Here is a 23363-nt window from a genome sequence, read left to right as displayed (position 1 = left end):
AACAGAAGGGAGGGATTGCTAATCGCTAACGAGATGCTAGCGGCGAAACCTAGCCTAGCGAAACCTGTTGAAATGTGCTTACTTTGACACTATGACAAACTAGTGAGTCAACGACTTTCCTAACACAGTCAAACATCAAGCAAGTGCAACACAAGACGGCAAATAAGCTACTTACTAGTTTGGCCAACAGTAGTAACCTGGCGTCTTAAGGCAAACTTACATAACGCAGTAGGCTAATATGCCTACGGACCCTGGTATGACAATAGTACAGAGGCCATTCTCCATATTAAACGTCATTGCAGCGCCCCAATTTTTTTTAAGCTGTTTTTTTTTTTAGGTTAGATTGCTAATCCTTACCCTTACCCTAAAGTACAATTGCTAAATACAGTTACTTTAAGGCAAAAGAGTTCCTCACGTTCAGAGGCTGTTCAAAGGTTGCTCACGTTGAGCTTTCTGGCACACACATTCCATGGTATGTTTAGTGCATTTCATAATAGCCAAGTAAATAAACATGATGCTGACAGTGAGCTGCAAAAAATTATCTATTAATGCCGCGGTTATAGGGGGCAAGGGCAGAATATTTGTGGTCCATTCTCTGTCCATCATTACTCTTCGTATCGTAAAGAATGACTTCCGGTCGGGTTTACCCAACCAAGCCTCGTTTTCGTTTTCAATATGGCCGCGACGTGAATAAGGCGAATTGCAGTGTACTTCGTAAAGTGCTCGGTAATAGACACAGCTTATGTGTCACATGCTTCTCTACTACAACACCTCCCCACCATATCGTCTATCATCTGTAAACAAGTGTGCTCTCTTTGGGTCTTTGGGGTCCATGAAAAGCGCTAAACAAACCGATTGTATTATTATTATCATTATTTAGGCTACTTCCGACGGACGCGCACATAGCCGCGTTCATCTGCGACAGTCACTGACAAAATGCATACAGCATGTTATACAGTCCGCAATCCCAAATACTTAACTTACTTTAAAATACTTGTGGTAGTGAGGGTTAAAGTTGGGCGCCAGGTGACCACTACCATGTCAGACAGAGTTAAATGAATCTTGGAATAGCAGATAGAATGAACTAAAACAGTCAAAGAGTCAGAAATGCGTTAAAAAGGTATATATTATTTCAGTTCACAATCATCAATAATCACATAGAACCTAATGTATATCTAGCACACAGACAGACTGCTTGTCCTAGGCTAAAGAGTATCTGATTTATTTAAGGCAGCTCCAAAAAAAATCAAAGTGAGTAAAAAGGCAAAAAGTAAAAATCTTCTGCAAAAAAGGGCCTCTTCGTTGCTAATCAACCGAAACGAGTCTTCAGCGACACAGGGCAATCAATGCATGCAACAAATAAGACATCATTCATTAATGTTACACAGATAACAAAACCTTAGTTACACTGTACTCCAACTACGCAATCTGTTCCAACCAGCTTTTACAAAAACTCCTTTGTTGGACTCCAAACATGCAAAGTGGATATTTCTGGAGTTTTGGTCTTCTCGGACCATCCTGAGCGTTCATGCTTATGTCACTGATGCTGCTAGGACCATGGTTAGCACCCTCAGTAGTGGTGGAGGGTTGACCTCCTTGACCACAACGTTCCTCTCCTTAAAAATCCACACCAGATACCCCTGGCATTTCTTCTTCTTCTACGTCACTCTCATTTCTTAATCGTTTTTCCAAACGTGGACATATAGCAGGTAGCAAAAACCGATGCATTGCTGATGTTAACTTGAAACTACTACGCACTAGCTCACTTTCTCCTTCAACCGTCAGGTAACGTCTACGTTCACGCGTGCGACGTGAAAATTGGGTCAAAGGTTATGACAGAATGATTGCTCTGTGTCTAAAACAATGTGTTCATTTCAATCTGTTATAATTTTATTTTGTGAGTTAAATATTATTATCACACAATAAATAACGCAGTATTAAATTAAATAATAAAAATAAAACTATTATTTTCTTGGGGGTGCTATGGCTAATCCAGGGGGAGCTAGTCAAAGGTTATGACAGAATGATTGCTCTGTGTCTAAAACAATGTGTTCATTTCAATCTGTTATAATTTTATTTTGTGAGTTAAATATTATTATCACACAATAAATAACGCAGTATTAAATTAAATAATAAAAATAAAACTATTATTTTCTTGGGGGTGCTATGGCTAATCCAGGGGGAGCTAGAGCCCCCCCCCCCCCCCCCCAGGCGCCGCCCCTGTAGCCACACACTCACAAATCCCCCTCATGACATTAGAATTTTGTTATTTAGTTTAGATTTTTTATTATTATTTTTTCTGCTTCTCCAGGGCGACCCCTGTATCACCTTAGGGCACAAACGTTGACCCAGGAAACCTAATCTCTGCCCCTACATTAAGCACTGCTGTCATTTGGTTGTCAGTGTATGTAAATCCAGGCCATCCACCCCAACCTATAACTGACTGTTCTTGGATCATACTCTGCAGGTGAGTCAGTGAGTGTGTTTAAATCAGTCCAAGTTGTGCCACCCAACCTCTCTACTGGACAATCGTATTGATCTGAGACCATTGTGGTAAGTAAAAATATGTTTTAGGACATATTGTTATATTTGATATTATTATTATTATTATTATTATTATTATTATTATTATTATTATTATTACTCAATATATTCACCCCGTAGGTATAAGAAACAATTAGTAGAAATAAGTAGATCTTTGGTGGAATATTTCATATTTCACAGGTTGAATTTCTATGAATTTCTATCATATTTCTATGTATTCCAATATGCAATACATTTCAATAAATGAAATAGCGTTATTGTTGACATAAATTGAACATATGCCAACATGGTGCGTGTGTACATTTTTTCTGTTTATACATATTTAGTGCTCGGAATTATACACACATCCACAATAATATGTACATGTATGTATTGATTTGCTTACATATACATACACGCTCATATGTCTATGTTGCATGTGAATTGTTACATCACATGAAAGGTTTTGCAATTTTACAACTTTTTATCACCATTTTCTTGCACAACCAGTTAGTATAGTATGTACCATTTTACATCTTTGCGAAAGTGTTATTAGAATAAATGAAATCACTACACAGATAAGTAAAAAATTGTTTGGTCAGAAAGCTATGCATTCAGCTGTGATGAGACCAGTTGCCTATCTCTCACCTGCTTTGAATGACCATCCACTGGACTCGGCGTGATTTGCATGCTTGTGTACGTTTAATGACTAAGAACATCTGTGTAGATCAGCCTGCTATGTGATCCTTGACTCCAGCTGCTGAGACATAGTTGACATAAAGATTTAAATATTAGAGATAAGTTATAGGTATCATATCATGGACCAAACATTTATTTAGTGGCGATAGTAGTAGTATTGATGATTGATGTATTGATAAGAGTGGTGTGATTTTCCACCTAAGGTTGTTCTCTTTACAGAAAAACAAGAAACAACAACGAAAATGAACATCAGCTCCAGCCAGACCAACTCTAGCAGTGGGTCAAGCTTTAATATGTGGTACTTCTTCCCATCTTTCATCCTGGTCACCCCTCTGGGCGTGCCAGCCAATGCCCTTGTCCTCCGAGCCCTGGTGGGGAAGGCTGGCATCTGCTCCACCTCCGAGATCTTCACCACCAGCCAAGCCTTCATGGACCTCGCCTTCTGTGTAGGTCTGTGCATTGAGACCATTTACAATCTCTCTGCAAAAAAAATGCAGCTCCTCAACAGTTTGGCTTTCAACCAGTTTGGAGGCCCACTGCACCTGACCGTCAAATGTCTAGACAGCTACCTGGGGGTCATCTACCCCATCACCTTCATGAAGCTGAAGGCTCCTGAGTTTCGGGTTTCCATCTGCGCGGTCATCTGGGTGTCTACTTTAGCCTATTTCATAGGAACTGTTGTCAGTCCAAGCCTTACATCATGGGGCGTAATGATTACCCAGCTGACTGTGGATTTAGTCATCATGTACACCTGCCTCATACAAGTGCTGTGGGCGTTAAACCAGGCTGGCCCAGGCAGGACAGAGGTCCACCCGGTCAAGAGGAGAGCTTTCAAAACTGTACTGAGCATGTTCATCTTGATCAATGTGCACTACTGTTTGCCAGTGGTAGACTACATTTCTAGACAGATTGCACCTTCTACCACCAATGAGTTCCGTCCACTCGCAATGATTGCCTTTACCCTCCAGTCTATGAGTAGTTGTGTTAATCCCATTTTCTATCTGGTTAGGGCCAAGAAATGCCCTTTGCCTTTTACCTGTCAAGGTCGTCAGGGTTAAAGACATTGCATGGCACAGAAATTGAGACCATACTTTTTATTTGTTTGTTTTCTCTCTGTCACATATTTGGTTCAGTGATGTATTCTTGAATCGTTGCATTTTATTTATTAGACCCCACCATGAACTGCATTTAGAGGTTGTGCCTCATGATCTAATTGGTAGAGATGTTTTAAGATTAATCAGGCTTGGAGTGCTCATTAATGTCATTTAGAATAATCAGTAGATTAGCCTTTTTCCTCATATAACAGGAATATAAGCTAAGGTAGCAAGCTGTGTATATTTAACTTGTATTTTATTTAGTTTAATGCATAATAGATCATTCATTCCATTGCAAATATCCTAATGATCTAAAATAGAGGTTTACATTTGTACAGGGAATTACATCATAATGGTCTCCTCACCATTCATCCATTATGTGAATACACACACACACACACACACACACACACACACACACACACACACACACATACACACACACACACACACACACACACACACACACACACACACACACACACACACACACACACACCACTTATCATGTATCATTGTCAATTTTGTTGACCTGTTATCTAAACTGTTTGACATTAACACTTCTAAATAAATGTTGGTTGAATTTAAACAGGAATTTTAAAATGTGTGTATTTAACATTTGTGTGCTTAAGTAATCAGTTTATTTTTTCCTAAGAATACTGCAATACTGCATGAATGTGGAATGGGTATTACAATACTTTGCACATTTTTTGTGTGTGTAGTGATGATCATCGCAATGATAATTACAATATTAATACTGATTATGATCATGAAAAGCACATTATTCGTGAGCATGATTTCAGTCACTATTGCCAATCCCGGTTTCTGGTTGCTGTCCACACCCTCACCCCTCGCCCGTATTTAATGTTTACTATGTCAACATCAGCGCCAGCAGCATGTGGCGTGTGCCACCAGGCCTGCACTACCCCCCCTCATACCCTTCTGCCCATCTGTGGTCATGGCAACCACTCTGAGGCGGCTATCTAACCCCCTCTGGCTGGTCACGGTGAGGATGAGGACGGTGAGGATGCCCTTCACTCATTCTCTTGGGAGCCCTAGTTGGAGATCCTGTGGATCAGCTGACCTACAGGTCAGAGCTGTATTCTCTTGTATACCTTTAAGAAGCTCTTGAAGACCCGACTCTCCAGAGAGCACCTCCCTTCCTAACTTGCACTTCTACTGGTACTTAACTTGCACTTACAGCAGTTAGATTCCTGCACTTTTTTTTCTATTTCTTATGTAAAATAGCATTTATTGTTACAGGTATAGGTCTCTAGCTTGACTGTTCTCTTCCTTGTACGTGGCTTTGGACAAAGGCGTCTGCTAAATGACAAACGTAAATGTAACGTAAATGACATATGTATTGATCACTGTGTTCACGCTCTCTTAAATGACATATGTATTGATCACTGTGTTCACTCTCTCGCAAAAATGCTTTGGATGAGCGTTCCCTGCTGTTCATGAAAATGCTTGGCTGGTGTTTTGGCTCTTGGACATTTACTGCTATGGCTTCTGGCAATGAGCTGTGGCCGTGGCGAAAGCGTAGTCACTCGAAGGCAAGGTGCACATATATACTGTCTATATCGTTCTGATTTCCCCTGGGATAGAATTCACCTTGAATGCGTTCACTGGTCAAATACTTCATATAGTAAATGTAGAAACATGCATGTGTCACAGTGAAGGCTCTTTCCTGCATGTGCTTCTCACTTGCCCTGAAGCAGTGCCTGTAGTCCTTGGACCACGTTCCCAGATGCTCACAGCCCCCATGAGTTTACTGAGTGTGTGTGTGTGTGTGTGTGTGTGTTTGTGATCAGGAAACCAGAACAATGGAAAGTGTTTAGGGGGTCGCTGGCACTCTGATTATGTCCGTCATCACATCCATGTGTATACATCCCATCCACCTGTCCCACAGAGGGCAAGAGAGGGTCTTCAGCTAATGTGGAATTTTCCACTGACTGACTGCTAGGATGATAAAATTTGCATGTGTACAAAATAGCAAAATAATCATAAACAAATGAACCACAAATGTTAAATGACGACACATATGAACTCTTTGTCATAGCCTCATATGTACAAGCGTGCCAATGTAGGCATATAGACTGCGCATATTCCCTTTCACTAATAACATTAAACCCACGTTATTCACAGCTTTGGAACATCATCCGCAGAACTGGAACATGATGCCAACAATATGGAGCAACAATAATCCAACCACCAGATGTCATCCAAACACAACCTTACGAAGCCAACTAGAAGGCGCAAATGTCGTGTGCAGTTGCTTATTGGCTAAAATGGTGTGATATCTTGCCCGAAGCATAGGCTACATATTAAAAGGTACAGGCTTTTTATCGAAAAGGGAGTCCATACACGGCGCACTGCCCAAAAATGTCTTCGGTTCGTTGGAATACTTTAATAATCTGTTTGTAGGTATCGGTTCACTCCTGTCTCATCCGTAACACTGTATTCTGTATTCTGACATTGGTAGCCTGTGAGCCATCTGAGCAACTTGAAAAATCCTCAACTAATAACGCTGCGTATTTCCTCCACTTTTGTAGGGTAGATCTACCCTAAATAACTACAGGCAATATGTGCATCTGTGTGTAAACGTAGAAATTGTAACATTTCTGTACAGAGGAGGTTTTCTGCGGACAAGCAAGGGGCAAGATCAAGTAGAGGGAGGGAGAGAAAGGGAGGGGAGTCTCCTGCACTGTAACGAGAGAGGGGGAGGGAAAGAGAGAGGACATCGTTTCCTCTCCAGCACACACGCCGCAGGAATAGACAGAACTGATTGGGAGAAAGGGAGGAGAGGGGAGACAGAAGAAAGGAAATTGTGAAGCAATAATACGACAGACTTCTTTGTTTTAACTAATCAATTGAAACGACCGAAGAGAGGATTAAACTAAAACAGACTCGTGGTCGAATATTCTTCTACGACAGCTATGCTTACTGGGCAAAGGTGTCGTTTATAAGCTAATCAGTAGGAATAGGAGGACATGTTTTAGGGAATAGTCCTTCCGTTAAGGTAGGATATGGTTGTTGTTTTACAAATATAACGTAGTCTACACACAAATGCTGGACCGTTTGCGCAGAGGCATAGTGACTGAATATTCCAGCATTTACTGAAATCGCTAACTTCATGTAGCGTTCGGCTGCTTCATTGTTAAACTGCTTTGGCAACACCGACCAGAAAAATAAGAGAGATTTCTTGTATCATTGATTTTTGTTTCATAAATCTGAATAGGATTCATATTCGCTTTGAGGCCTGTAAAGATGAACTTGTATTAAGCCTAAAGTAGCATTCCTCAGTGATACATTTCACTTCATTTAGGCCTAATAAACGCGTTACATTTCTCAGCAGAAATAGCGCATGCTTCCAAAACTAATTATTATAATTACCACTTTGATACAAGGTTCACAATAAATCAACTGCGTCCAGAATAAGATTACTATTATGACCTTAACTGTTCCTGTCTTTACTGTTAACAAAGCAGATCTATTTAGGGAGAAAAGCAAGTGATAGGATACATCGCTAGAGGAGAGTCTTGAAAAGAGGGATTGGCGGTTAATAAGACTAATTTAGACCACAAACATACAAACTGCAGCTTTATCAATGTTAATGTCGACCGACGTTGCATCAATGATGTTGCCTATGTCCCGGCCACTGTTGGACCGGGATAGAGACATGGACGCGATGGCGGGAGTGCACGCCAACTCGACCGGTGGTTCATCGACCGTCAGGGGAATGAAACGAGGGGATCCAGAACCAGACGCCCAAACGGCGGCCGCTCTGAGCGAGTCATCTGGGGCAGAGTGCAAGCGTCCACGAATCGACGGGTCTGGTGGAGTCGGAGAGCTGGGCCAGGTAAGAGAATACCACTTCTAGCCAACATGGTGTGATCCTAACAGGAATCCTGGTAATAGACCAGTGATTGGGCAAGTCAGGATTGACCACAATGACCACGAGACTGTGCCGTGGACTTTGTTTCCAAAGGCCGTTTCAGACATTTTTTCATTCGTTTACTAAGTGTCGAAAAGGGAGTCAAATGCGCATACAAGAAAAGAAAAAAAGAAAAATGAAGACAGAATGCACGTGAATATGGGAAAACGTTAGTTCTTCATTCCTCTCTTTATATGAATCATGAATGCAGTCACGCTGTGATTTTGTATTTTAATCCTACACAGGTATATGCTTCCTGTTGTTGGTTTAACTGTAAAGGTTTCCAGCATCTTCAGCATCAATACAAGGCAGACTCCTCGAAGAATCTGTGTTGTTAAGTTGGATTCAGAATGTTGCTCAGAGTGTAGCCCTCAGTACATTATCATCCATCCCTCGTCAATCTCTTCCGTTCTTAATTAAGTAAATGGCAGCCTTTCGCTGACTAGTAATCTTGCTCAGCCACCTAATGCAAACTACCTCCAGTCTATAAATCACATGCCTCCAACTGAAAGTGTTCCACATAAAACAAGTTGGTCAGCAGTGTTTTTTTTTTGCTGGCCATCAACTCTTGGGGGCTCTGTCCTAATTTCTCTCACAGTGGAGACTGTAACGTGGACATTGTGGCAGTGATTTGGATGCTATGGCCAGCAATGGCTCCTGTGGTCACCAACTGCTTCACAGCTGCCATCACACACAAATGTTCTCACCACCTAACGCAGACACACAGCTTTACTCCGGCCAGGCGGTGCATTTAACAAGTCCGGCGTGAAGTGTCACCACAGCTGTTTGCATGACAGACATGAAAGAGCCGTTTGAAGTCGTGTGTTGCAGAAGGGGAGGGGAGGTGGGGTGGGGTGGGGTTAGGGTGAGGTGTTTTTTTTTTTGTGAGGGGAAGCGGACTGGCATTTTAATTTTTTCTGGACAGCTCCGATTTTCAAATGCCGCCTTGCCACATGCGATATTTCATTTTTGAACTGTCTACTCCCCCAGCGCTGAAACTTGAGGCCTCTCGCGCGTCATGCAAGACAACAACCGTTAGTCATTTCCAAGCCTTTTAAGAACTTGAGGCTGCTAGGTGTATTTGTTGCCCAGGACTTTTGCATGGCTGGTTGTTCTGGGGCTCTTGGCGGTATTGTATTGCAGTGGCCTTGCCACACTCACACAAGAGTCGTCTCTAACGGGACGACGGGCCCCTCCATGGGCGCCTATCACATTGCATTATTTATTTGCTGACCAGGTTAACCTATCCATCACCCTTTTAAAAGGCTCCCTTTCTTCTGCCTAGCCCCCTTCCCAGCCATGCTAGGTGGACGGATAATGGAGGCAAAGTGCCTCGTGTTGGTGGGGAGTCTAATGGCTCGTTTTCATAGACTAATGGTTCCGGAAGGTCCACACTGCTCTGTCTCAGAGCTGCTGAAAGACAGGCTTAAGGTTTTAATGCACTTCCAAACAGACGGCTGGGATAGAGTGGTTTTAAATGGTGTTTGTGTGTGTGTGTGTGAGAGAGAGAAGGAGAGGTAGAAAAAAGAGAGAGAGGGAGGAAGGGAGAGAGAGAAACCACACAGTTGAATCAAGTGCCTGCACAACCCCAAAAAAGGTATTGATCTTTGTGTGTGTGAGGGCAGGTCTACAGCACTGAGTGAGGGAGTGAACTGGTGGTGGTGTGTGTGTGTGTGTGTGTGTGTGTGTGTGTGTGTGTGTGTGTGGGGGGGGGGGGGGGGGTTGTAAAATGAGCAGAGGGAGAGTGAATGAACACCACCAGGCTGACAGTGGCAAATAAAAAGTGTGACCAGAAACAAGACCATGCCACAGACGTGCTACACGAGAGCGGCGGTGACCTTAGGAAGCTCTGTCGCCTTGGTTACACGGTTTGCACGTCCATGAGTACGCTAGGGTCCGTGTGACGTAAAGTTAAAGTCATCAGAGTGTGTGTGTGTGTGTGCGGGTCTGTGAGGACGTCCACCTACCCTCCATTTGTTTTTGTGACCACGCCACTACGCTAAAAGAGCACCAACTGCACCAACTGCAGACTCAAAGCGGACTAGAAAGTATACCAAGAACAACTACGTGCCCGTGGTGTCCACAACTACCCTTGTGCGCGTCGTCCAGCAAGTATAATAAAAGACCTGACTTCTTACAGACCACCACACACCACCCCAGGCTCATGGACTGTGTCCGGCCTTGGCCCGTGTCCAGATATTGAGATAACACCCTACTCCATGACTCCGGTTGGCCACCTCCTCGCACCGGTGTCAGTGGCCATCAGATTTGGCCTATCGTTAGCAGTAAAGAGGCTTTTTTTTGTTGTGCTAACAAGATCTCAGGCTGTTAAGAAGTGGGCATTAGCCACTGATCCCTTAGTCATTTCAACCAAACACTGGGGGGGGGGGGGGGATTAGGATTAACACACATGCACACGCACGCAAACACACACATTCAGCCAAATAGTTTCGTACTTATAGCAGTTGAGTTCTTTGTGTGTACATAAGTGTATAGACAATATATTTTAGACTGTTACACCCTTACACTTATTTGGATACCACATGAGTTGCCATGGCGCTGTATCATGTTGCTCACAGTGGAGCTACCCTTGTTTTATCTGGCATGTATGAACGACCGACGCTGTGTCCCATACTCAGACGCTGTGTTCCATACTCAGACGCTGTGTCCCATACTCAGACCCTGTCCCATACTCAGACGCTGTGTCCCATACTCAGACCCTGTGTCCCATACTCAGACGCTGTGTCCCATACTCAGACCCTGTGTCCCATACTCAGACGCTGTGTCCCATACTCAGACGCTGTGTCCCATACTCAACATCTCATCTCCCCACTGCCCACTTCTTTTGTGTCAAACATTGTGCCGCTATCTTTTTTGGAATTCTCCTAACTCATTCTTCCACTGGCTAAGGTAAGCGAGCCACGTCTTTAACAACCGCCCCCCCCCCCCCCCCCCCCCCCCCACACACACACACACACACAGTCACACACACACACACACACGTGCTCCTGACCGCCTCCTGGCCTCTCCTTTTATCTCTGCCTCTTTCCTTAATTATAGGTATAGGGCTGCAGGCAGGCCTTGCAACAATAGCAACCGTGAGCTTTGACCCCTGTGGGGCCCCTATGCAATCCAGCAGTGTGGGTGTGGCAGCAACAGCAGCAGCAGCAGCAGCCATTCAGGCAGAGGGGGACGTAGTGGGTTATTACCCAATACAATAGATTGGCTTCATTAGATCATGGGCTGCTCACTTCCTGTGACTCCCTGCCATGTATTTGAATGTGGGCCAGGGCGCTCGCCTCGCTCGCATTAGTCATTAGTGATTACAGATGAGTCAGTGGCTCAGCGTGAGAGAGAACAGCGCAGGACGGGGAGACATGGCTCCTGCCGTTTCCCAAAGCCTTCATGTGCTGCTTTATTAAGGGAACGAACCATCTGTTTTAATACCCGGTTGTTGCCCGATCACCACCGGTCCCTCGCAGCTATAGCCTTCGCTTTTGGCAGGGGTTTTGTGATGAATGACGTCCACAGGACAATGGGGTGTTTTGAAAACGATGTTTTTCCACTCACGTTTTTCAAAAAGATTTGTTTTGAGAGTTCGTCTTTGTCAACATGGAAATACAAAATGAGTCAAAGCGCTGTTGCTAGCTAGGTCATTTTAAGATCACATTTCTTGCATAACCTGCAAGTAACAGCCTACAACTAAACAAGATTATTATCAAAGCAGAGACGGTATAAATCTTATGAATCATTTATTTTTCAACGTCAGCAAAACATGGTTTGGGCGAACAGAATTTTCCCAGTGAAATGAACCTACCTTGCTTAATGTTGCTAGCACTTTATACCAAACAAACTCAGAGAAGGCTTTGGCCACTGATGTTTCCGATAGATGATATCCTCCCTGTAGAAATAAAACCAAATGACAATGAAAAATAGATTTTCTATTCATTGCCACTGAGGATGTGTTGAAGGCTTTGAGGGCTTCACAGAGAATGGAAGGTGATTGGATGAAGTCAGAGACATTATAAGGACTTTATTTCCATACGGCTCAGTTGTCGTCTGTCCACACGGAGACGTAAGGGCTGTGTCTTTCAAACATATGGGTTTTCAGGACCAAAGCAACAGAACTTGTCTGTTTTTGCACAATCTACGTTTTCACCACACTCGTGTGGATGCCACCTTAGTGTGACAGTCTTTGTGTTGTAGAAGGTGTCTCGCGGAGCGCCGATCGCAGCTGTAGTAGCACCTCTCCGGGGGTGTCGTTTACAGCAAGTGGCCACGGGTGAGAAGAGGCAGGCTGTGGGATTGTTCTGGCGACGTGAGACGTATCGGAACACCCGAGACACCATTAACAACATTAGCACAAGGCTGATCAAAGCTATCTTATACTCATCACTGTGAGAAACCGGACAAAGGGGGTGGGGGGGTGGTGGTGGGGGGGGGTGGACGTTTGTACTTACAAGGTACAAAAAAAACGTCCAAAAGCCCACAATGTCTTCTGGCTGTGGCGATTAAATGTATTTGCTTTCTCCTGAGTGCTTGCCTCTTGTTTGACCCCATTAACTCCCCCCCCCACTGAAAAGGTTACCATGGTTGAGGGGGAGAAAAAGAGCAACTTTTTGGAGAGAGAAATGAATGTTGTTCTTTTGCCACCAAGGGAGAAAGTGATCCATATCACATGGTGGTTAAATAAGCTGGTGAGTCGTGTAACCAGAGAGAAGATAGCCTCGCTCGCCCCGATAGTTGCCGCCGCCGCTGCCGTGGACCTGGCCCTGGTCTGGCACGGGTCTGCTGGATGTGCGCCAGATCAGTGCCAGATCCACGCCATAGGCGGCTGCCATCGGAGGGGATTACCACAAGAATGCAAACCCTTGGCGTGAGATGATCTTGAGTAACCTTACTCAATGTCTAATTGTCTCAGGCGGGGGTCATGAGGAGACCTGACACGCATGAACACAAAACACACTTTCTTTTTTTTTCCTCCAGGTACTGTATGTATGAGCGGACACACAAAGCCACTCATAGATACGCTCACATACACCCGGAGTAACCCTGAAGGGTAGAGTCACTCGCACTCGTTCCCACGCAAATAGACACTCGGTTTCTATGTCTCCCCTTTTTTTTCTCCTTTCACCTCTTTCCATCTCTCTTCCTTCCCCTCTTTCTCTTTTACCCCCAAACTTTGTCCTCCTTGGAACTATGTCCTTCTCAGTACTCTTGAAAGTACCTCACCCTCTCAGTTCCTTTCCTGCCTCCATCAGGCCTATCCTATTCCCCCCCCCCCATCTCCCCATCTCCCTCCCTCTCTCCCTCACCATCTGTTGACTTCGTCATCTCTTTACCTTCTCCTGATTGCTCCCCTGCTTTCTGTTTCTCTCTCTCTCTCTCTCTCTCCTCTGTCTTTCGCCCTCTCCAGCCTTTTTGTTTTCCAACACCCCAAAAAAAAATACCTGCTCCAAGATTCAAAAGAAGAATGTGCAGAATAGTAAAGGACTGGGTAGCATTTAGCCAGAATACATTTTCAACATATTTGAAATCATTTAGGCTCATTTTGTAGACGAAGTTAAGTGTGAGAAGTCCGTCGCGGTGTGTGTGTGTGTTTGCTTGGTTGAGACGCGGAGTGAAGAAGCATTTGCATGGGGACAGCCCTTGGCACCCCCCCCGCTCCTTAAAGTCATTAAGCGCATGACTCCGCTTAAGCATGACTCATTGTCTCTGTTCTGCATCTCTTTGCTGTTTTTCCACTCTCCTCACTAGCTCTCTCTATTCCTCTCACTCCCTTTTCCCTTTTCACTCTTTCCATCTATCTGTCCATCCGTCTGGCTGGCTGGATTCCTCCCGCACCTCTCCGCATTCTCATCCCTTCACCCCTTCATTCTTCAGTCCTCTTTTTCCGGCGGACACCTTGTCTCCAGATGTGAGCACATTCCACATTCCTCTTATCCTCCTCCTCTTCTTCTTCCTTGTTCTCCTCCTCCTCCTCCTCCTCCTCCTTCTCCTCCTCCTCCTCCTTCTTCTTCTTCTTCTTCTTCTTCTTCTTCTTCTTCTTCTTCTTCTTCTTCTTCTTCTTCTTCTTCTTCTTCTTCTTCTTCTTCTTCTTCTTCTTCTTCTTCTTCTTCTTCTTCTTCTTCTTCTTCTTCTTCTTCTTCTTCTTCTTCTTCTTCTTCTTCTTCTTCTTCTTCTTCTTCTTCCAGTGCTGCCATGATTGATTGCTGGCTGCTGCTGGAAATATTTAAAGTTGAGGGGGGGGGGGGGACAACCCTCTTGCCGTGTAAAAGCATCTCTTGAGGCTTACTGAGGGTTAAGGCGTTTGCAAGTGTATGGGCTTGTGTCAGAATGGAAGCCGATTGTCTTTCTAGTCACACATCTTACATGACCATAGATGTCTGAACATGCTACTGCATTATGCTGTTGCAGACCGTGTGCCTTTTAAGAATTCCATTAGCTTCTCGTATTGACCGCAATGAAGCTCTTTTGATGGGTGAATCACTTACGTAATGGCACACAAAGGGTTAATTAATGAACTCTTCCTTATCACACTGCGTTGTCTTGAACACAATTTGAACCCCTGGAATCCCACTGTTGCCCATCACGGCGGGGAAGCGAGAGCAGTGGATTCATTTGCAGTTTTGCTGCTTATTAGACATCTAGCTTCGGGGCTAGCACTGTCTCTCTGGGGTGCTCAAGCTGCGATGCGCGCACAGAGCAAAGTGTTCCCCCAGGGTACAAGGCTGCAGAGGGACATTGGTTCCAGATGAGAGTGGATGCAGAATAAAGGGAGCGAGGGAAAAAAAAAAACGGGGAGAGAAGAGGGAAAGAGGGAATGAAAGAGTGTAGAGGGTGAAAAGAGAGAAGAGGGGGTGAATGAAGAGGAATAAATAGACCTTGGAAGCATGTTTGCCCCCGTTTCAATCCCCGTCCGCAGCCTTCATGCGATGCACGCGCTCCATCTTAAAGCACAAAAAAAACTGCACAAAGGCTTTCAGCCTTTCATGGATGAATGAGTCTTGGTGCTTTTTATGGGCAGAGGACGGGAAGTAGAGCACACCACGTCTTTTTAAATATTTGATCTCGTCCCTTATGCGACCAAAACAAACGGAAATATCTTTTTGCTTTGTTTCTTTCTGTCTTTTTGCACCCCGGTTGCAGAGCTGATGTGGGCCATGCAGATCAGAATGAGGCGAACAAACAAATGATCTCTACAGAGCGAGATGATGAGGTGACATTGCTGTAGCGTGGCTTGCATAAAGCCCACAACAAGGACTTAGTCTGTGCATAGGAAATGAAGGGACTAAAATAAGAAACTTATGGCATGACTGCTCGCTCTGTGTGTGTGTGGTGTGTGCGTGCGTGCGTGCGTGCGTGCGTGCGTGCTTGCGTGTGTGTGTGTGTGTGTGTGTGTGTGTGTGTGTGTGTGTGTGTGTGTGTGTGCGTGCGGATGTGAATGTGAAATGCAATGCCCCAATCTGATATGAAACAGCCAGTTTTAGGTGCTAGCATCTCAGCCTTCATTTTTTGCCCCTTCCTCACAGCACCCCCCCTCCCCTCTCTCTCTTCCTCCCTCTCTCTCCCTCTCTTCCTCCCTCCCCCTCCCTCTCTTCCTCCCTCTCTCTCCCTCTCTTCCTCCCTCCCTTTCTCATCTCCTCTGTCATGCTTTCACTCTTCCACAATGGAGCCACTGGAGTGTGCAAACAACAGGTCACCGAGCGAGCGAGAGCAGGGGAGGGCAGATTTAATTTGATTAGGAGCCATTATGTTGCAATTAAGAGCAGCACCCACTGCTCCGGCCAAACCAGAAACAGGGATGTGGAGGGGGTGTGGGGATAGACTGCTGTCTCTGTGTGTGTGTGTGTGTGTGTGTGTGTGTGGGCACACCTGTGTAGCTGAGACATTCTCGCCTTCATTAATTGAGACAAGATGTCACGGAAGTTCAGGGTCTGAACTCCCCGATCCGCTTCCTATCCCGCCTGGGGTGTCTTTTCACAAAAATTGTAATCGCCATTAGTCTCCTTAGCTCCCCCAATCTCACTGTGCCTCTAAACCGCTGTTTTCACCTCTCTTTGCAGAACAACGACCCCCTGACGATGGGTTACCATGGATACCCACCTCCTAGTCAGGTAGGAGGACTGTCTCATTGGAATCTCTGTGAAGCCGCTGTTGTGAAGGCTCTGTCAGGCCTGTCTAGCCATCTTAACTTATTTATTTATTTATTTGGCTGACTTTGATGGGACCCTCACGGTGACTGTGCAATCGCATTTTAATTGGCTCGCCTGTCTGTTTTCAGTCCCGGCGTCATCAGGTAGAGATGTGCTCTTCCAGATTTTGGAGCTTCTCTCAACCTCTGAAATTCAGCTCCGACGTTCTTTTTAACTGGCTTCCCCCAGTAAGATTTATATTTAAAAAGAAATTATCCACTTCATCCATTTTGTAGCTATACTGCAGGGGGTCAGTGTTTTGAAAAAGGCTACAAACTGCACATGAACCCTCATGTGGGTGCTGCTGAGATGTGTATTGTTGGATATATATAATGCATATACATATATAATGAGTACTTTGAGTTCCCTGGTTTTTATTTACATTTTAACCACCCTGGATCTGAAATTCCACACCCCGCTTAGTAATTTGCTAGTCTCAATAGGTCATGGCAAATATCATATATAATGATTGTTTTAGCCACACAATCTCCTTATTTCATTGGTAGATTAGTCACTGAGCTGGCAGTTCTCATAACAGCAGTTTTGTCGCCTTATAAATCTATAGCTGTATAGCTCTGTTGAATATTAAGTTACATGTTTTTATATATTTGTTTGTCATATAGCACCAGAATAACACTGAATTGTAATAACCGTTTGTGGCACAAAAAGATGATTAGTAAGTGGAAGTAAATATTTAAAGCATTATGTTGTTGAGTTTATCTCTGCTTGTCACTCATTTAAACTAATAGAACACTTGAGCTTGTGTGTTATTGCAGATTATATCCCAGCTGTGATTCACGCTTGTATGTTCTGTTGTTTAAGACTTACCCTAAAATATTAAGACTCAGACCTACAAGATTAAGGAAAACAAACACAAAACCCACTTAGTCACATAGCATACGTTGACTTAGTGGTGTTTAACTCGGGACAGTGTTACCTCAAAACCCCTTTCATCACAAATCCGCATTTCACAACTTTCTTTTGAATTAGCAGGGTCTAGTGAATATACAGTATGTTGCTGCATTAAGCTGTGTGTTTACTTCAGGCTGTATTAGCATGGGAAAGTGTTATCAGATTGTCCAGTGTGTGGAGTTAATCCCACAGATCATTAATCCACCTTAATTCTCCTCTCACTCTCCCTGCCTGCAGTAATCCAGTCATCCCTCTCCTGATCCATTTATCTCAATCCATTTGCAGTCCTTGTCTATTGTCAAATGAGCTTTTTGATTTGTTAGCATGCTTAGCAGTATGTTGTCCCTAGAAACATATGTTGTTGCAGCGCTATGCTAAGGCCTCTGACATGTTATGCTTATGTTTTCTTTAAATAATGTTCTAAGACATGGTGGGTGGTTTCTTGACGTTTAACTTTTTGCCATCGGAAAGCCCTGTCTTTGAGAGGAAACCCATTAAATCGAGAGACATCCTAAATCTGCGATGACTCATGCGGTGGGTGGGTGGAGGGCCTGAATTCGCTCTGTCAGTTTTGAGACTGACTCCAGTGTCACCTGAAAATCCCTCCCAGAACAACAAAGACACGGCCAAAAAAAAAAGGCAAACGGAGACAAAACAGAGTGGGCGTTTTGGCTGGGAAACAAACCCCCTGGTCCCCCTTCCACCCCTCTCCCCTTCCCCCCCACCCCATCCAATCCTGGCCCGCTGCTGTGCTGAGACACCGATAACGGCTCTAACCTCCTGCTACCTCTGGGCCTCTGTGCAGGCAGCAGACGAGATCAGAGGTGGGCCCAGCGTGGGAGTCTCAGGGGGGCCATAACAGCCTCCTGCCCAGCCCCTCCTCCTCCCCCCTCCCCCACCAGCGTGGATGAATAAATGATCAAAGTCTTTGCTTGGGGGGGGGGGGGGTTGGGGGTGCAGGGGGTAGAACAGGAGGAGCCCTAGTGTGAGCGACCAGAGGAGAGACCTGTCTCCTGATGGTGCGAACAGTCCCAATTTACTCACCTACATGGAGAAAAAGAATGAGAGAGAGAGAGAGAGAGAGAGAGAGAGAGAGAGAGAGAGAGACAGAGGGAGGGAGGGAGGGAGGTACATACTGCGACAGGGAGGGAATGGAAAGTTTGCAGGTGTGACAGAAGGGAGAGAGAGAGAGAGGGAGGGAGGGAGGGAGGGAGGGACTGAACAATATCTGGGTGAGGGGAGGAGAAGACGACAGTCAAGCGAATAGGAAGATTGGGAAGGAGAGAGAAAGACAGAAGCCAGGAGAAGACTGTGAAGGAGAGAGAAAGATAGAAGAGAAGGTGCAATGAACAGGCAAGGGCATAGCACTGAAGCAGAAGGTTGGGGGTAGAGAGAGAGCACGACTGGAGGGGGGCGAAATAAGAGAGAGAGACAGAGAGAGGCAGAAAGAGAGAGAGAGAGAGTGACAGGGACATAGAGAGCCGCGGAGGAGGAGGAGGAGGAGGCAAGGGGGCGGGAGGAGAACGAGTCACACTAGGAGCGAGCGAGGGGGGAAAGGAGAGGGAGATTTTGAATCTGTCAGTGAGGAGCGAGCAAGAGGCAGCGTGCAGAGGGGAGAAGGAGAGAGAGACAGACAGAGACAGCGAGCGGGAGGTGACCGCACACTGCCGGAGGAGAGGAAAGAGAGAGAGAGGGAGAGAGAGAGAACCGCGTGAGAAGGAGAGGAGTGGAAGAGTGGTGATTGAGCTTTGGATTTAAACTACGATGATGGGACTGTACTACCCATCTGTGTTGTCGGTGAGTGCACATGGCTTCTTCTCAGTACAGTGTTAGCATAGCTTCAGTTTCAACAACTAGGAGCTTAGAGCTTTGAATCGCCACAAAACAACACTTGACACGTGAGCACACTCGTGGGTTTCTCCTCAGACATTTTCTCAAGTAAAAACTGCTTTTTTTTTCTTGTGGAGCCACTGCTCCACACTTCAGCTGAGACTGAAATGTCAAGCTGCTAGGAATGCTGGCTGACTGGGGCTTGAGCTAATGGAGGGTTTCACGTTTGTCCCCTCTGCTTGTGTTAATGTACGTGGCTAAATAGAAAGAGAAATTTTGCTGAGCGAATGTCGCATGCTGTGACATTTGTTGTGAGCGTGTGCCCCAGGCGCTGTGCGACCGCCAGGAACGCATTTAATAAAACCACTGTGGTGTGAAGCGTAGTGTTAGTGGGCGGCTAGCATGCTGTTAGCACAGGGGAATGCTAAGTCAGTATTGGTTAGTGTTTCTAGTGAGGGTAGGGAAGACGCTGTGTGTGTGTGTGCGCGTGTGTGTGTGTGTGTGTGTGTGTGTGTGTGTGTGTGTGTGTGGGGGGGGGTGCTTTGAAGAGCCACGTTGACAGACAGGCCTGGACTCCTCGCCTTCTGTTACTCTTGACACCCCCCCCTCCACACACACACACACACACACACACACACACAGACACTCACACTTCCATACACACACACAGACATTACGAGGAGGAGATTGAAGAGGGGGGGTGGTAAAGGCATTCTTTGTTGTCCTCCCCTGCCTCAGCTGTCCCCATAATTCTGCCCTGTTCTTTGACTGAAAGGGGCAGGTGCCAAGAAACAGTTGTTCCACACTCACACTCTCTCTTTCTCTCTCTCTTTCTCTCTTTCTCTCTTTCTCTCTCTCTCTCTCTCTCTCTCTCTTTCTCCATGTCTGCCTTTCTCTCTTTAACTGCTGTCTCTCTTTTTCTTCTTCTTCTACCCCACTCAGAATCTCCTATCAACCTCAGGTTCACTGCTGAAATGTTTTTACTTTTCAGTGCAATCACTTGGTTTGTCGGTGGAATAGGTGCTCTCTCTCTCTCTCTCTCTCTCTCTCGCTCTCTCTCTCTCTCTCTCTATCTATCTCTCTTTCGTACCTTTGGAATCCTGCTTCCTTTACTGTTTTGACCTCTTTTTTTCCCTCCTCCCTCTCTGCTCCTCTCCCTCGGGCTACAGGCAGCTGTTCTCTCAATGTTTTCCTTTAAAAGCAGGGGGGATGACAGAAAGAGAGAGAGGGAGAGAGAGAGAGAGAGAGATGGGGGGATGGGAAGAGGAGGACAGAAAGGGAGAATGGAAATTGATTTCTAAGGTGACAACCATACCCTTTCTTCTCCTCCATCCGTACATGCAGAGAGAGAGAGAGAGAGAGAGAGAGAGAGAGAGAGAGAGAGAGATGCAGAGAGAGAAAGAGAGAGAGAGAGAGAGAAGAAAAGCGAAAAGCAGGAAGGAAAAATAAACACACAAAAGAGCACACTGGAGATGATAAATCATTTAAAGCATCGATGGACAGATTAGAGGCCTGAGTGCTGCAGATAGCCGTGGCCGTGCGGTCGCTCCGCTGTGGGCCGTATCTCAGCCGGCCAGATAAGGCGCTGGTGGAGGGATCTGGATGGAACTAGGTTGCGTTAGAAGGGCCTGTAGTGCTGAGTAGGCTTTTATGGCTGCCTTCCTCTGAGGAGGAGGAGGAGGAGGAGGGGGAGGCAGAGGGGGGAGGGGGAGGAAGGAGAGGACAGAGGAGGTGGATGAGGAGGAAGAGAAGGAAGAGGAGGAGGTAAGCTGCTAAAAGTGAAAGGGAATTTCTCTGTCTTCAAAAAAATCGAGCCTCACGAAGGCTTATGCAATGAGCACTTTTGTGTGTGTGTGTGTGTGTGTGTGTGTGTGTGTGTGTGTGTGTGTGTGTGTGTTATCCTGAGTGAACGCGCTGTGCTGGGAGCATGTTGTGCTGACTGTATGAGAGGCAGAGAGAGAGAGAGAGAGAGAGAGAGAGAAAAGTAGAAGGAGAGAGACGTAGTGAGTTGTTGAAATATTTGCTGAGCTCCACCCAAGCATGTGCCCTAAGGCTAGGGAGAGACGCCTACCTGCCACACAAAGCTTATGTGTACAGGCTTGCACACACACTCCCTCTCCCTCTCCCTGTCCCTCTCTCACACACACTCACACACACCTACACACACACCTACAAACACACCCACACACACACACACACACAGAAACATTGGGTTAACACACTTTTATTCTTTGCCCCTCTTTTTGACACACACAAACTCCTGTCACGCACAGGGCTATCAGGTGGACACGACACAAATGGTTTAAACTAGCCACAGTCTTGTGTAGGGAAACGGATACAGACCTTCTGAAGAACAAATGCTCACACCAATGCCCGACAAAACACAAAGGTCATTAGCTGGACACACACACACAAACACACACACACACACACACATACACACACACACATTCTCTCTATCTACAGCTTTCCCCACCCACCCCTTCACTCAGTAGAAACTAGCAGGCTATTTGTGCTGCTACACACATACACACACACATACACACACACACACACACACACACACACACACACACACACACACACATGCAGAGGCCAAATACATATGTTGAGGATGACCTTTGGATTCGTGTTTTGGACACAGTTGTGTGTTTGCCAAAACGACAGGAGGACTGATCCAGGCATGCTCACCTAGACACACAGATCATATATTATACACAGTCATCCTGAGACAGACACACACACACCCGCATACCTCTGCTCGCGGGCCGTGTGTGACGCACGTGTCTGAGTCGGCTTCTTATCGTCCAGCGTAAGCAGAGCGTGCCCTGCGCTGTACTGTACATACCCCTGTGCTTTTATAAATACTGCTTTCATAAATACTGCTTTTATAAATACTGCTTTCATAAATACTGACACCATCACATCATTAGAACAGTCATAAGTGAGAATAATCTCTAACCCCTCAGTGTGTCATCTCTCATCTCCATCTCTCCCTCTCCCTCGCCCTCCCCTCTCCCCCTGTCTTGACGCTGTTCCCCTGGACAGAGCGGTGGCTAGTTGGCAGCCTCTGGTTGATCCCCCCTGCCTCTGACCCCCAGACCCATAGACGCTTTTAATGGCCACTATTAAACTGACAGATAACCAGCACGGCCCACCCTACTGAAGCAGAAAATTGCACTTTGTCTTAATGGCTTCGCCTGTCTGTATGTGTGTCTGTGTGTGTGTGTGTGTGTGTGTGTGTGTGTGTCTGTGTGTGTCTGTGTGTGTCTGTGTGTGTGTGTGTCTGTATAATAGGATTGCTCACAAAAGGCTTTCCTGCAGTTGGTTTTCATTTTCTCCCTGCATGGCTCTGGCAGTGACTCTGGGCTTTCCCCTCCCTTGGGCGTGATTGACAAGGCCCTCACTCTACGACACCGCGTGTGTGTGTGTGTGTGTGTGTGTGTTTGTTTGTGTGTGACTGTACAGCCTCACCCCCCCCCATGTTCTGCAGAGCAAATGAGTGTTACCATAGCTCACCGGGGCCCCAGCTGATGAAGGATCAGATGGACACATTATTACCTCAGCCTCGTTTATGAGGCGCCATGAATCACACCTGTACTCAGACCAGCCACCAGAGGCCCGGGCCAAATGAGAACCTGGCAAATTAGGGTTCGGTTCTGCTCCCTTGCGGACGTGCACACGGACAACAGCAGCGGACACAGCGGGCGCTCGTTTCTTATTATACACCGTTCTAGTCTGCTCCGAGCCCGCTTGGAGGTTGGTGCCCTTGTAGCGTAGTGGCCGTACGGTCCCAAAGTCCCCCAAAAACATTGGAGGGTGCACGGACGTCCGCACCCAGCCTCCTGACACCCTCCATGACTGAATGGATGTCACTCAGACCCCAGGGGACCCTCACATGCTCACGGACACGGCAAGTATAACTTCAACCTTAGAATCCTGACGGGAACTCTACCCAGGCTGGCTTTCATGTAGCGATCGTAATTTGCAAGTCAGAAGTAGCAGTGGGTGGTTGGAAGCTTTTTAAACACCTTGAGTCGCAATTGTGATGTGTTGATGTTGCTCCTCACCTTAAAGAACTGTTTATTTGAATGTCATTAATGTCCCACTGCTAACCAGAAGGACTTCCTGTTAGCGCAGGGGAAACGAGCCTGTCGAGAGTTTTATTCTACG

The 23363-nt window shown here is 45.9% G+C and overlaps 1 protein-coding gene across 3 annotated transcripts in view; it reads left to right on the top strand.

Moving 5' to 3' along the window:
* Window positions 1-6760: 6760 nt before the first annotated feature.
* rbfox2 (RNA binding fox-1 homolog 2) overlaps window positions 6761-23363 on the top strand; it is a 38851-nt gene continuing 22248 nt past the window's right edge. Inside the window, exons 1-2 of one of the 3 annotated variants that reach the window (XM_031563596.2) lie at window positions 6762-8178; window positions 16320-16370. In XM_031563596.2, coding sequence (XP_031419456.1) covers window positions 7927-8178; window positions 16320-16370 — 303 coding nt within the window. In that variant the 5' untranslated portion in view covers window positions 6762-7926. Of the gene's footprint in view, window positions 8179-16319; window positions 16371-18859; window positions 19158-23363 lie in introns of those variants that run through there. The other 2 variants (XM_031563597.2, XM_031563599.2) reach the window with 2 other exon arrangements.

Source organism: Clupea harengus, chromosome 26, assembly GCF_900700415.2.
Source record: "Clupea harengus chromosome 26, Ch_v2.0.2, whole genome shotgun sequence".
Lineage (NCBI taxonomy): Eukaryota > Metazoa > Chordata > Actinopteri > Clupeiformes > Clupeidae > Clupea > Clupea harengus.
Note: the sequence above shows the minus strand (reverse complement) of the source record. Positions and strands in the feature narration are given on the sequence as shown.